General features: G+C 31.1%; 1 protein-coding gene across 1 annotated transcript in view; it reads right to left on the bottom strand.

Moving 5' to 3' along the window:
• The window catches only part of LOC140448606 (fatty acyl-CoA reductase wat-like), a 28,720-nt gene extending 13,084 nt beyond the window's left edge, over positions 1 to 15,636 (bottom strand). The window contains exons 1-5 of the mRNA XM_072541698.1: positions 15,493 to 15,636; positions 8,781 to 8,981; positions 7,513 to 7,597; positions 3,426 to 3,848; positions 1,327 to 1,410 (exon numbers count right to left, since the gene is read on the bottom strand). Of these exons, the coding sequence (XP_072397799.1) occupies positions 1,327 to 1,410; positions 3,426 to 3,848; positions 7,513 to 7,597; positions 8,781 to 8,966 (778 nt within the window). The 5' untranslated portion in view covers positions 8,967 to 8,981; positions 15,493 to 15,636. The remainder of the gene's footprint in view (positions 1 to 1,326; positions 1,411 to 3,425; positions 3,849 to 7,512; positions 7,598 to 8,780; positions 8,982 to 15,492) is intronic.
• Positions 15,637 to 16,372: the final 736 nt, after the last annotated feature.

Genomic DNA, 16,372 nt, shown 5'->3' with positions numbered 1-16,372 from the left:
ATTGTTAGAAACTTCGTTTATCAATGGTCTATTTTTATACAAAGAGATCACAAGAAAAAATATAAATATTGTAGCATAATAAATTTCTTAGTATAAAATTTTCTAAGACGCCTCTGGCCCAAGTATAAATATTTCCAGATTGCTCTGTTTACATTGGATGTAAAAGAAAACATTCCAAATTTCAGTTATAACTGATGAAAATATGGTTTTATTGATTTGTACGTGTTATTTCTACAAATTTAAAAGTAGTTTGATTCAAGGTCGTTTTGCGATATGTTTAACAGGAATTTTGGGTGGTTCGATGTTTGAAGAAACGGTAGAGAGGTGAGATGCAAAACTGATAGTGTCGGCCGATATATCGAGGGTCAAAATGAATTCAAGTTTTAGGTTTGAAATGTAGGCGGTAATGAGCAGACGTATTTAAGTTAGTCGGTCTAGAAGCCGGCAAATTTGCGAAGAAAAAATAATGTATACTCCAAGTAATGTGTCACTTCAGACCAGAGTAATCACTGTTTTTTTTTTCTGTTGTATGCCGTCTCTCATCGCGAGATATTTGTAGAACGGCGTGTGCAACAGCTCTGAGAAATATCCACATGTTCCAGTTTTTTTTGTAAGAAGCCCAGTCTGAAGTCTGTATCCAGTGCCGTCCATTTCATCCTGAATGTCCTAAGAAGCAGCGTTTTGGCGTGTAATTTGCAGTGGAGATGTAGTTTTTTGTTCCAGCGGCAGAAATTTTAGTAGCTCCAGTTTCCGACCCCAGAAATTATCTAAAGTAACTTAAGTACAATCCAGGAAGGAAGAACCTTTTTCCTTTATCCAACAGGAGGATCCTTAGAAGCGGCGTCCATTTTAAATAACTAGAGGTCCTTCTTGTTTTGTTTTATCCATTTGACCAGGAGACTCGTGTAAGTACCCTCTTTTTGTTTCTTTTTTGTAGTTGCCCCTATATAATCCCATAGTTTCATTCACTTATCCCCGACCCAGCTAGTCCAAATAAACCCTGAGTGCGGTTCGCATAAGTTTCGTTTATTTTGCTTGCCCTATCTCCACCCCAATAGTTTCTTCCCCAATTTTCAACCCCCTATAATAATACCCTATGTGGCAGGCAAGATATTTCGTTACAATATCATTTATCTGTCATAGTGTTTGCAAATATAAATTTGCAAACACTATGACAGTATAGGCAAAAATCTAGATCTAGCAAGTCTAAACAAACAATCGTGTCTGTCGTGGTAGTGAACTTATTACAGTTAATACTAAAATGACCAAAGATAAAAAATTGTGATTGGGGATCGCGCATGGTGCAAGATAAAGATAATATATTACCTTTTCCTCCAGCGGCGAGTAATCCCACTGGTCCATTAAAATTATCCATCCATCCTTCAATTGGGTCATCATAGGTATGAATTACTGAAAAAAAAACAACAATATTTTATACAGTATTTACAAAACAGATAACAAACTTTAAAAGAAGCCTGCCTGAAGATACCTCACTGTTAAAAAAAATTAGGAATTTAAAAATCTAAATTTTATTGCTAAGGAGTGTAAAGTTGATTTGGGTCCATAGTAGAATACTACATGTGCAGTCTGATTAACGCTAAATGAACTAGCAACAGAGAACCGCTAAGACCTGTCTCCCGTAGATCTCCTGGCAAACACATTGCAATTAACAATTGTACAAAAGAAACAACCGATGGCTCTTATCAGCACCGTTTGAGAATCAGTCCAACAATCCGAGTATGCCAAATAAATCTTGAAGGCATCAAAGGAAGCAAGAGCAAATATCTTATAAAGATCCTAGCAAAGAAAAAAATTAACGTTCTTACAGTCTAAAAGACTGCAGACGATCTCTAATTAAAAAGCCGTGGCCAAATCCCTGGGTGTTGACTATAGTATAGAGAGTCGACCCCTAAAAATCATACGAACAAGCTGAATTTTGCAGAGAATATTCATTTTTGGACCTAAAAAAAGATGCAAAAAGTTTACCACTTTTATTATAGTGGGGTAAAAATGTGAAAAAAATCAAATAAAAAATGTAGCTGAGATAATTTTAAATAAAAATGTATATAAGAATTATTTGTCTAGAATAAACCGTTCTCTTTGAAATAACGCTTGAAGCGACCGTCGATTTTGCAGTCAGTTAAGCGCGCGAAATCAATGTTTAATAAAATTTATATCAGCTTGACGGTAAAAATTGATATCTTTTGACTCAAGTGACCTATCGACAAAAATTAAAATGCGTTTTAAAGGTAAAGAGTTTAACTTTTGTATGCAGTTTTTATATTTTGAATATTTTTAGATGGTTTTGGTCAATGGTTTTTATTGAAATGGACTTTCCAGCACAGCCTTGCGTCTACGGTGATGCCCAAGTATTTTGCTGATGTTGCATAAGGAACTTGCGTAACATTTATTCTAACTGGGAAATTTTTTATTATTTTATTTGTGAAGTTAATGTGTGCAGATTTAGTTTCATTTAATTTTATTCGCCATTTTCTGGTCCAGGTATGTATTTTATTTACTGATAGTTACAACTTATCAGTCGCTTCTTGACTAGTATCTCCTATCGCTAGTATGGTTGTATCTTTTTTAATGTATTTTATGAATTTTTTTTAATTACTTTTTTTCTACTATGAGTTCTCTGATTTCTTTTTGATAGTTGTTCTCTTTTGTTCTAGAAGTTATTGTGGGAGTATTTTCTCAAGCTACCTGTTGGATATTTTTTATAAAAACTTCTAAACTTCATTTTAACTGACAAGAACCACGTGTTAAAAACCGAACAGGGAGACATGTAGCTCCTCAAGTATTAAATTTTATCCAATGTCATCGACCTAGAATCACCATATAATTTAATTTTGGAAAGATGTAAACTCATATATGGATGTCACAGCCACAAATTTATTGTTAGCTTTAACTACATAAGGGACTGAGGATTATCTGATTAGATCGAAAACGTTATGCTACTGTATAAATTTTGACGACACTTTTAAAAGTTTTAACTATATGTTTTTATATACCTAAATACAATTGTGAAGTGTTTTAACTTCTGTATGTTTTTTTAAAAACATATCTATTTGAAAGACCATATTATTCAGTGGAAAAGTTTCTTAACGAATAATTAAAAAATTACAGTACGTTTAGGTATTTTTATATATATTTGGGTATCACACGCAGCAACTTAAACTTATTAGTTTGTAAGGTTTTATTATGCAATTTGCAATCTAGTGAAATTTTACAATGGATTGTATATTTTAAGTTTTATTTTGTGATACTGAAGATGTAGTTTTAGTAAATTTTGATTGTTATTGTTATTTTTTTTTACTTTTTGTAAGCCTTGTCCATAAAATTATACAATTTTCAGTGACAATAAAGCATATTTCTATTCTATTCTAGTCGTTCTGATAAATAACATTTAAAATATTACTTACCGACAGAGGGCCTTGTTATTACACATGGTACCTTTCCGTTACATAAATCATTGACAACATGTTCTCCTAAAGATTTTGCAAATGTGTAGGTATTTGGAAATGGCATAATATATTTCTGAGTTAAAATCTCTAATATGCCTTGATCATATTCCTCTGCTAACTTAATAGCATCAGTCCAGTTTGCATGGGCTGGATAGAGTTTTTCTTCTACTACTAGTTTATCACAGTTAGAATAAGTAGTTGATATGTGTACGAATATTGAGATGTTCTTTAAATCCAAGGCTAATTTGGCAACTTCTCGCGTTCCTCGAACATTTAAAATAATGGCGTCTTTTAAGAAATCATCAAAACGAACTGAAGCTGCCGAATGGTAAATTATATTTACTTTGTTAACCAGCAACTGCCTATCTTCATCGCTTAAACCTAAAAGTATAGATATTTAAATAATTATATAATTACTGAGACCATTAAAAATATTTTTAAAGTAAAGAAGATAAACCAGTGATAAATTTTTTTTCATGGGACCAAAATTTTTTTTATTTAGCTTTACGTGTCTCGACAGCAGAGGTCACTGACACAGGCACAATTTTATTACATTGCATTACAAAGATATACAGTAACATTACAATCAATCAATAAATACATTTAATACATTAAATATTGGTACAAATATTAAATTATCAAATTCTAAACTACATTTCTTCTTCTAAATATTGATTCCATCCTTCATTGTTAGTAAGTTGTTATTAATTCTGTTTCTCTTTCTGCTATGTCTTACCTATAGAATTACATATGTAATGATTGTGCAGATAGACTCCCAAATAAACTTGTAACGGTGAATGCGTGTATAGAAGTGTAACTTCCACCGGCAGTCCCACTGGACTGGCACACCCGTTTTTTTATTTATGTGATTTTAGGCTTTTGTATTTCAAAATAATCACTGTTTTACCGAGAACTGTCAATTTTGAAATCCGTTAGTGTCATGTCTAATTGGCAAATCCTTTACGTGTTTGGTTAATACGCTGGTGGTTGTGAGTTCGAATCCCAATTATTAATTTCCTTTTTTATTTTTGAAATATTTAAAAACCTCACGTTAATCTTATTAAATATATGTAATATACGCAAAAAACATAAATTTTAAAATAAAATAAAAATTTACAACATAATCCGAGTTGTTGGTTTTTTATTTTTATCTTCGTAAAGTAAGTTATGTATATTGGCAGTTTTAAATACTTATGAATATTACATTTTAATTTATATTGTATTATTATATTGAATTATGTTGCAGTGTATTTATTGTATTGTAATTTTTATCTTAATAACAAAATAAACAATGAATTTTACTGCAGAGTATGTGTAACATTTTTTTTTGCATTCAACTCCTTTTATACATATATAAAAATAAAAATATATATTTTCATTAAGATACTGATACAATCCTTCATTTACTATACTCCTATTACAGGTCAAATGTTTATATACAGCAAACGATGCACCATATACCTATATAACTAACTCTTTTTCTCTTTCAGCTCTCTCTTACCTATAGCATTAAATAATTATGTAATGATTGTGCAGATTGACTAATATATAAATTATTAACGGCGAACGCGTGTATAGAAGTATAACTTCTACCGGCAGTCCCACTGGACTGCCACACCCGTTTTTATATTCTGGTGATAGTAAGTTTGTAGCTTGGAGAATAGAAAATAATTCAGCAGTATGTATGCAGCAGAAGAGCGGAAGATTACAATATACGATTAAATCTGTGTTTGAAGTTAAAGCACATCCAACAGCTATAGGACACTTAGAAGCATCTGTGTATACAATTCGGTCAAATTTGTTGTAAGCAATTAATTATTTAAAGCTTTGCCTTTAGAAATTGCGGATTTGTCTGATACTTATCATAATTAGGTAACAAAAGATTAAAATCTGCTTTGAATTTATTCCAGGAAGAATTAGGTGATATTAATATTGGAGTTGTGGTTGAAAGATCCATGTTTTTCAGATGTGGTAAGAGATACTGTGGCATAGTCACAGTCAAGTTTAATTATTGACTTAAAATAATTTAGGAGTGATATCAGTTATATGGAATATTATAGCCTGCTCTTTCTTTGGGTACGTAGTTTCAGGTATAGATCTGGCAGCAGCAACATATGAAACTGGAGAGCTGTTATTTTCAGTTGTATTACTGTTATATACAGTTGGAGAACTTATATTTGATTCCATCTCGCCCTTTTAGTCAGAAGCGATAATATAGATAAGTACGAGCAGATAGAATCAGCCTTGTTTTAAACGGAACTTACTAAATTATTAATCTCTAAAAATTTAAATTACAGTTCTGTCGTAGCTTGTCACAAATTTCTAACTTCGAGTCTATCTTTCCGTTTAAAATATGGCGATCGCGTGCTGACACACTTTAAAGGCGACATCGGAGAGTGGGCATTCTAATTTTTATTCATTTTGTGGTTATGTCTTCAAGATAATAAAAAGGAAAATAATTAACTAATGTACAACTCACTTTGAGTCGGTTGTAACATTATTTCACGATACACTGTATTCCATCAACTATATGGTTTAAATTTTAAATATAACAGTTTTGTTTATATTCAAAAATTTTAACAAACTATCAGCACTTCACACACAAAACTTAACTCGTTCAGTTTCGAAATTCATTTTAGAATCAAAATTGTTTCTATAAGAGTAAGCAACAAAACGACTAAGAAATATCAGATAATCCTCATCAATGAGAAAATAAAAAGATATATCTATGTTGATTATGGGTAGATAAATATTAAACAAGAGGGCATGAGTTTCCTTCTTTTTAATAAGTAAATTAGATAACATAATGACGGTATTAGATTTTTGTTTTGATCAACTACTAGTTAGGCAAACATCAGGTAAATACACAGTGCACAATATGGAACTTGCAGATTTCAAAAACTTCAAAACGCTGTTCGATAAGAAAAAATTGTCATCTAATCCTCCTTTTGTAAGTACAAAAAAAATGTTAATAAAGACCTTGTTCCACTGTCAACATGTATTTTTCTACAAGTCCAACAAGAACACATTGGAAAGTTCTTTTATAAGACCGATTTCAATAATCAAAATATGTATGAAGTGGACTTCATGAGGTATCGAAGACAACAAGTAACGTTTCCAGCCCCAATTAAATCAAGTCACATCATTACCAATCACAAAACAAAAGTACAGTGACTTAATTGCATTACTGCATTAAAAATTTAATTTGAAATTAATACAAAATAAATAACTGTTACAGTGAACAAGTCTGGAATTTAAATATATGTATTATAATTCGAAACTGCTGAAATAATTGTATTTTGTCATATCTCCATTATTAAAAAATTCTTCAAAGATTTTGAACATTAACTCAACCGTCTCTCTGGTTATTAAATTTATTAGATACCGTTTTCTGTTATTAATAATAAAAATAATATTTGTCTACACATTTTTGAACGTTATTTTTTTTAATTTAGATTTAGTGCAATTCCGTTATCTGTGATGGCAACAATGAATTGTTTCACGAACCATTCTCTCCAGTCTGAACCAGAGATATGTAAGACAGGCTCTCTTATATATCTCTGGTCTGAACACTGGTTTACATTGGGAAAAAAAGTGTACCATTTATATATGACGGGAAGTGTAGAAGGGTACATAACACTATGTCTGGATGGTAAACGACGGTGCACACATATAGCAGAGGTAAACAACACCAAGTCCACATGGTGTTGATTACCTCTGACTGGAAGTGGACTTGGTGTTTATTAAAAAGTCGGTAACTTGCCGTAAAATTTTCTCTGGACATAGTATGGTTTACCTATGTGTAGAGCCAGAAAAGTTATATTCAAAAGTGCAATAATCTAAATTTCGATAAAAATGGACATAGTGTCCTTTACCTCCGAGGTACATATATATATATATATATATATATATATATATATATATATATATATATGTATATATATATATATATATATATATATATATATTATATATATATATATACATATTAAAGTATGACCTAAGTACTAAATTATATAAGGATAAATTTTGCTTACTACTATACCTAAATTTAATTCGCAAATATCCCCTTTAATTGGAATGATTTTCTTTAAAGCAGCTGCATTTTCATGGCGTATTGGGTTAAATATCTATAATTAAAAGTATTTCGTTTAGATATTTTTTACATTAACAGACTTTTATAGTAAAAAAACAATACACAAATATGTACTCGATGGACTTTGTTGAGTGATTTCTTCGAGTTATTTTTATCTTGTGTTTTTTGTAGTTTTTTTTGTATGTAGTGGATTATTTATTAAAGCATCAGTGCAATAGTGATGTACTGCAGACTGCAATAGTGTTAAGGTGCTGCTAACATGCAATATTTTTACTACAATAGTTATGTGGTTGCAACACAGCAGCTGGCAATAGTGCGAACTATACTGGCCAGACTGTTCAATATAGGGGAATGTTATTAGTATAACTTAGCCATATAGAAAATAATAGCCACACATTTTTGGTGTCATCCGTATTGTTTTACAGTAGTGTTAGAGTTGCCGGACAATCGCTTGTCGAACGAAAATTCTTGCAATATTCACTTTCTTTTGGTGATTATTTGTTGTTCTGCTCGTTTGGAAGCGCTTTAATAAAATCTATAATCCTCTCAAAATTTTTCAAAATGACAAATATTTGCCAAAACTAAACATATAGGTGCGGCCAGCTTTTTTCAGTGTGGGTTCCAATGCTGGAAATCGCGCCACCCCATTTTTAATTTCCAATAATAATATTTTCATACTAAAAAACATTTTACAATTTTTTGAAATTATTTTTTAAATTCAAAAGACTTTTTGAGACAAGTTACATTTGTTTTTTTATTAAATTATTGCGTGATTATAACAAAAAGACAGTCACATAGATAAAAAATACATTAAAAATTTATCATAACAATACATTACAATATCATTCATCGCTGGAATGGTACCATTTCTTAAATTCGTCGACGACACTATCTTAATCTATATTTACAGCAAGTTCTTGTTCAACCAAAGGCACCATTAGATGTTCAAAACAGCCTTGCAACATTGTTAAAAGAAGTATAGATTATAGCTTACAAAATTTTCTCTCACAAGTACAACTAGGTACAGGAATTGTGAGAAATTTTACCTCGAGACATCCAATCGAGCCATTCGACAGCTTTCGAAGGTAGAAAATGTTTACTTTTTCTTGTGTATTGTTTTTATTTTTTGTTTATTGTCAATTTTAACAGATGGCATATAATATACAAATAGAAAATAATACGATAAGAAAAGTAAGTAAGAAATTATATTTACTTACAGGTGATTTCGTAATTTTTTCGAGTCGTTCTTCAATTGAGTTACCTCTTTTTGGTCTTAACAAAACATAGATATTTCCGATGCCTGAACATGATCTTAAAAGTTTTTCTATTAAAAGTTTTCCTATAAATCCGCTGCCTCCAGTAATGAATACATTTTTATCCACGAAAAAGTCAGCTACGGTCATTGTGTAATTTATTACCTAGAAATAATATACTATTTTAAACATATTTATACTCGATTTGATAATAAGTGATAGCACAGTTTTTGTAGCAGTAGTTTAGAACTGCTAGGCGAGCGGTTTATCTCTTAAAAGACGCTTAGAAACAAAAGAGTATTGAAAAATTAAGCTATGTTAAACACGTTTTAGAACGAGACAACTTTGAAAAACATTCACCTGCAGACGAAGATTATAAATAATTAGTTTACTTTCAACAACAATACTAGTAAAATAAACAGGTTCCCTGTTTTCCTGTTTATCGACACGATATGAATAAATATTAATAGTCACAAAAACGAATAGAAATATGGACCAGTTTTCTCCTAGAATAATACCAAAATATACTTTACAAGTAAAACAAGAAATAGCAGGCATTTCAAAGTTTCTCTTAAAAATTTAAATATTTAAACGATTATTTCTTCCGTTCTAAACGTATAAATAGTGAATAATAATACAATCAAAATCTTATTCGATAAATAAAAATTAGTGAACTTATTGGAGAAAATCTGTAAGTAGTTTTAATCAAAGCCCTTAGATACTTACTTCAGAATTTCATATTATTTATATTACTTAATGTCAATAAACAACGAAAATGGATGATGTTAATAGTCCAGGGGCATCGAGGCCCCAAACGTTATTGACATCATATAAAACTTCTTCAGCTGTTCTGCAGCGTTAATCAATTCAACTCCAAAATTCACATCCAAAAAACAAGCTATTTTATACAATGCTCTGGAAAACGCCAAACTTGAGGAATATCTACTTGCACTGGGAAAAATTATAGAACCAAGATATATTATTTTTTCATCAAGAATTTCAAATCACCGTATTTGTATCTACCTACCCAGTGAAGAATTAGTAGAAACTGTCATGAATGCTGACAACGGAAGAATATACCGGAATGAATGCTATCAACAAACAATTTATGCTCGACGCTTGATTACACCAAATGAAATATTACTGATCTCTAATGTTTGCCCTAGTATTCCTCACACTTTCATAGAATCTGAACTTAAAAAGTTAGGCTTCAATTTATTAACTCCAATTAACTTTTTACGAATAGGTACAACAAACCCAGAATATAGACATATGCTGAGCTTTCGAAGACACACATTTATCTCTCTTTTGGAAGCTACATTAATTCCTCCCTCATTTGTCATAAACCACGATCAAATAATGTTATCGTATTTTCTTATCTTTAGAAAAACGGATGTGTTACTATTGTAAACAATCTGACCTTTTTGTAGCAAATTGTCCATCCTGTACAAATCCAAATTAAAACAACAACAGTGCCAACTACTACTATAAATACAGTAGTTAATACTCTTCAACATGACGTCCCGTTCACATCAGAATCTTCAGCAAAGTCCTATTCCTTACAATCCACGACTATACCTTCCTCACTAACTATACCAATATTAACTGCATTCCAAATATTACCCTCAACATCATTCCCATGTTCTCAAACTTTAATGCACAGATACAAATATAATAACTACCCAGTTATCAACAATACCTAATGTTTCACGACCTCATACATCAATCCCAAACTCTTCCTCAACACTTGCATGCCCTATCAATAGCATATCAATAGATACCACTGATACATTTGAAATAACTAATACACCTAATAAAGAAGTAAACACAGCTAAGCGCAGCCTTGACGAAATTTTAACCCCACCTTTACAAGAACCTAAAGAAAATTTTACAAACCCAATGCAAAAACTTAAACAATCCAAAACTATTAATAATTCTGAGACTATTGCTAACAGTATGGAACCCGTAAAAGATTTTATTACTAATAAACTTATAACACCGATATTAAATTTTGAACAACTAACTGATTTTTTTGAAAATGCTTTAGGATTTCCAGATAAATTGAGTCTATCTAAAACTTATACAGAAGACACATTAGGCTTACTTAATCTGTTAAAAGAAATCTATCCCCACATTATATAAAAAAAATGAAATTACGATGTACTAAAATCGATAGCGACTCCTCCTTAGAATCTTCTTCATAAGCTCACTTGCCATCAATAAGGCCCTAACCTTTATTCTAGAAAAAAAAAACTTCCCAAATTTGTTATAATATCTGATTCACTTAGTTGTCTGACATCAATTTCTCAGATTTATCCCTCTCATCCAACATTACAGCAAATTAAATTAATTTTATACTGTATATACCAAAACAATTTGATAGTAGAGTTCCTCTGGGTACCGTCATACGTTGGAATAGAAGGTAACGAAAAGGCAGATAGTCTAGTAAGGTCCGCAGTAACCAATACAGCCGCATCAGTGGAAAATGTAACGGTGCATTTAAAATTAAAACCTTACTTAAAATCAAAATTGCACGATGTTTGGCAAAACCAATGGAATAGAAGCACTACTAAATTGATAAAAATAAAATTTTCTATCTTTCCATGGAACTTCTGGCCTTCAAAGCGACAACATCAAGTCCTAATAAAACGTCTTAGATTAGGACACACTTCTACAACACATGAATACTTGTTGAAGAGAGAAGAGGAACCTGTGTGTTTTGTTTGTGAATGTAAAGTGACAGTGAAGCACATTTAGATTGACTGTCCAATATACTCAGTTGAAAGACTATATCACCACATTTCTAAAACATTAAAAGAACTTCTACGAGAATCTAAATACGTAGCTGACTTGATAGAATTCTTGAAACCTATAAACTTTTTTAATAAAATTTAATACAATTCATCAATAATTAAAATATATATTGTATACATTATTATGTATTTGATATTTTGTATATGCCTATGTATATCTTTATTACTTTTTGTATTTTTCTAATGCTAATAACCCTAAGTGGTTGAAGCAAAATAAATAAAAAAAAAAGAAAAAGCAGATGATGTTAGAAAATTGATAGAAAAACATGATTGAAACTGAAAGAGTATTGAAGAATTAAGCTATTTTAAACACGGTTTAGTACAAAACAAGTTAGGAAAACATCCACCTACAGACGAAGTTCATAAATAATTAGTTTACTTTCAACAACAATACTAGTAAAATAAACAGGTTCTCCTGTTTTCCTGAAACATATCCACTGCATAAAACGAGACCTTACCGTACATAGTAGAGAATACACAAACGCCACAAAGATAGAACCCATTTAACCTTGTCAATTTTTTTTGTACTTGAAGGTTTAAAGTTTTTAAAGCTATTGTAAGTAGAATTGCCATTCATTTAGTGGATTAAAAAAACTCCAAAAAAAACACTAATTGAAACATTTGTTTTCAACCAAAAATTGTAACTATCTCGAATAGGAAGTATTTTTCGAAAAATTTCCAAAAGAAAAAAAGTATTTATTTCATTGAGTTACGTCTAAAAAATAATTTCAAAGCTATTGAATTTATTTGAATTGATTTTATTTGAATTTATTTTTAAGTGAGTTGCCAGCCCACTTAAAAAAATTATATATTTGAACTTTGAAAAATATATAGACTCGAATCAAAAAAGTTTGGTGCGTTAAAATGCAAAAAAATTTGTTGGTTTATGCTCAGCTCATAGGGGTCAACCAATCGCCTAGGTCTTTATACAAGACCGTTCATAGCAGCAAACTTATAAATATCGATACCTTCATGTCTTTATTTTGTACAAGAATTTACGCTATAAGCCAGAATTGCATGTTTCGGTGAAAACATGAGTTTACTTTACCATGGAAAAATGTCACACACATTTCTTACATATCTAAATAAATTAAGGTGAAGGCGCAAGGGTGGCTGAACACTTTAAAACCTTACGTCGTGCTGCAACCAAAAATATCTAATACATTTCTTTAATCGTGTATATGAAACTGAGATTCTAGAAATCATACCAAAATCGAAGTGACGACCTCATAATTTTTGCGATATTAATAAAAAAACCAAATGGATAAAATCATTTGCACTTCGTTGACAATCGAGCAATATGCCATTTTCGGCTTACAAAGCCATCTTCGGAGCTATGCTACAAGAGAGCAATGATGTAAATAACTAATTTTAATTGAACAATGATTCACTTATGTCAAATATCAAGTATCCTTCTAGGAGAGATCATGTGGTAAGCAGAAAATTGCTGATTCTATTTTTTCTTTTCTTTTTTAAACGATGAAAAAAACACACAAAGGATTGTACACTGCACTCCACAAAAAACATTAAAAAATTTGGTTGTGGTACGGGTATCAGAACCCGACCATTTTTACTGGAGTTGAAGCAGCAGACAGAGTGAGCAAAATCGAATGCCAGCCCTTTAAACGATTTTTAAAAAGATGACCATTGACATATGTCATTAGAAAATTATGATTTTTAACCCTGGAACTGCACACTGATGTCTTAAAAACTCAGGCACATGAACCGTTCAATGTAACTTGCGCATGTTTGCGTCTTTTGGCGATCCCTTGCACGTGCATTTAGTTAAGAGCCGACTACGTTGAGAGACAGTCACTGCGCCGCCTAAGTTTGTTGTATAGTTTGCTGTGACGCTTTTAGTGGAGCTGTGGGTACTTCGGACCCCAGTGTGCAGTTAAACTGTGTTAAAATTTTGAGGTGGTTTTTGTTATTTGCTAGTATGACAGATTCTAAGAGAGAAAATATCAGCGTCCAATGAAAACAAAAGAATTAGAATGGGAAGCTGAAAACCCGTTGGCGAATGCAGATGAACCGGAGACCATCGAAGATAATTTTGGAGACTCATCAGATGAAGACAATGAGTCTTCCGAACATCAGTCTGACACTGATAACAAACAACAAAGTGACGGCGATAATGAAGAAGAACAAACAGAACCCAATACCTTGCAAAAAAATATCGCCAGTATACTGGGAAAAAATGGTCATCGTTGGACCAGACAGGCACCAGCATGACAAGGACTCCCAAGAAGGGAGTCGTATTACATTTGCCTGGTCTAAAAAATTAAGCAAGAAATGTAGTAGCCCTGTTAAAGCTTGGAATTTACTATTTGCTCAAGAGATTGTAGACATTATTGTGCTGCATACAAATCAAATAATTCTTAGGAACTGTCAGAGTGGCTTGCCGCAAAGTTACAAAAAAAATAACCAACAACACAGAAGTCAAAGCATTTATTGGTTTGGTGTAGATCGCTGGTGCATAACGAGTCTCAAATTGTAATTTAGATGACAAAACAGACAGAAATGCTAGAAAATTGGTTGACAAGTTTACCCATATTCGCCAAATATGAGACATTTTTATAAATCATTGCAAGCTATACTACACGCTCTATGATAAATGATAACTATACAATTGATGAGCAACTCATGAGTTTTCGTGGAAAATATCCATTCCGAATTTACATGACCAGCAAACCTGATCAATATGGAATGAAAGTAATGATTATAAATTATTCGAAGACATTTTATATGCTGAATGCCATTCCATACGTTGGAAAAGTTGATATTGAGAAAAATGAGTCAGTTTCTACATATTATGTCAGAATACTTTCCGAACCAATACACGGTACTCACCGTAATATAACAATGGATAATTGGTTCACAACAATACCTCTAAGTGAACAAATGTTGGAACAGTATCAGCTAACAACCCTTGAAACGTTGCGAAAAAATAAACGGGAAATACCTCAGAAAATTACACAAAAAAAGAGGTAAGCACATCCATATTTGCTTTCGACAGAAACAAAACGCTAGTTTCGTACACTCCAAAGGAAAATAAAGTGGTACTACTGTTATCAACTTTACATCCTACTTCATCACTTAATACCTTGACCGGAAAACCAAACCTTGTATATTGGTACAATGAAACAAATTGTGGCACAGACACCTTTGATCAGATGTGCCACTCTTACACGACTTCCCGTAAAACTAGACGCTGGCCTCTCAGAATGTTTTTCAATATGTTGGATACTAGCGGAATAAATGCAATGGTTATATTTTCACTTGCAAGTTTTATTTCACTGGAATTTTATTTAATTTGTTTGGTCATATCTCCATATTTTTAAAAAAAGTGTGATAAAGGCACTAGTTTATGTTGTTTGTTGCTTTCAACTACATACCGCAGAAAAAATAAATACCTAACATTTATTACAAAAAAAAACAATTAGAGTTTTCAAGACCCCACTGTGCAGTCTACGTTAGATGAAGGAACTGTGCTATTCTAGAAGAAATGTTCGAAAAATTGTTGAGTTGGAAAACATAATAGAAGAAGACATATATTAAAGACTCTCTAAAATTTATTTTTTTTTATTAAAATTGCTTTTCATAGCATCATAATGCATATGTTGAAAATTGACTGTAGGTCAAAGTAGGTTCAAGTTACCGCTAAAACAAATTATTTAGATATAAAGTAGAAACTATATTGTAATGGCTTTGTAAGCCGAAAGTGCACAGCTAAGAATCAAAATCTTTTACGAACTTCAAAACTTTTGATTTTTAATTTTAAGAGCTTTATTTGTAACCCTTAAATAAATAAGTAAAAAATACACCTTGCATTATATAAATTTACAATATATATCACAACTTACCAGTTGGATCACACAATTCAAAATTAGGTTCTGGGTTTAGTTTTCTCCAAGGTGTAAAGAAAAATGCACTTTTTCGCCGCAATGTGTAAACAAAATTAGAAGAATTTAAATTTGGTAATAAATAATTTATTATTTGCACCATTGTCAATTAGTCCGATTTTAAATGTCACTTAGTTAATCTTAATAGTCATTGTTAAATTTTCAATTAAAGCCTTGCTTGAATTGAAATGAATTGAATTGCTTATGTGTATATGTATTTTTAAAACATGTTTTAATTACATTTAGATATTATTAAAAGGTTAATCATCTTTACTAATTATCCACCGTAATAGAAGTTTTTAAAAGAGTTTCTAAAAACAAGCAGGTATAGTATATTTGAAAAATAAGCTGGAGTAAATTCTCAGAATACTAATCTTCGAACCTCGAAATACATAGGCGTGCACATCTTCTAACTAAAACGTAATCTTAAAAGAAAAGTGTGCGGTAAGTTTATTTGGATATTTAGGACAAAGAAATTAATCCAATCCAATACTCGTTTAAAATAAAAAGATTCACATAAAAAGAATAAAATTCTATTAACTGTGAAACATACAGTTAATATAAAATAATAATATACAATAAATTATACTGAAACGTAAAATACATACACAAAAACTGTAAGTTTTTGTACATTCCTATTAATAATTAATAATATTTCTAATACTAATAATATTGGAAATAAGAATGAAAATTATATAAGCAATAAAAAAATAAATAAATAAAAAATTGTTGTTGTTTTTTTGGGTTTATATGACTGCGGAGACTAAATCCATTCGCCAAAATAAAAAATAAACAATGAAGTTGACGGTAATTAGTTCAAATGTAAAATAAACTTCTGAGC

This window comes from Diabrotica undecimpunctata, chromosome 8 (assembly GCF_040954645.1).
Source record: "Diabrotica undecimpunctata isolate CICGRU chromosome 8, icDiaUnde3, whole genome shotgun sequence".
Classification (NCBI taxonomy): Eukaryota; Metazoa; Arthropoda; class Insecta; order Coleoptera; family Chrysomelidae; genus Diabrotica; species Diabrotica undecimpunctata.
The sequence above is the reverse complement of the archived record's forward strand: the minus strand, read 5'-3'. Positions and strand labels throughout refer to the sequence as shown.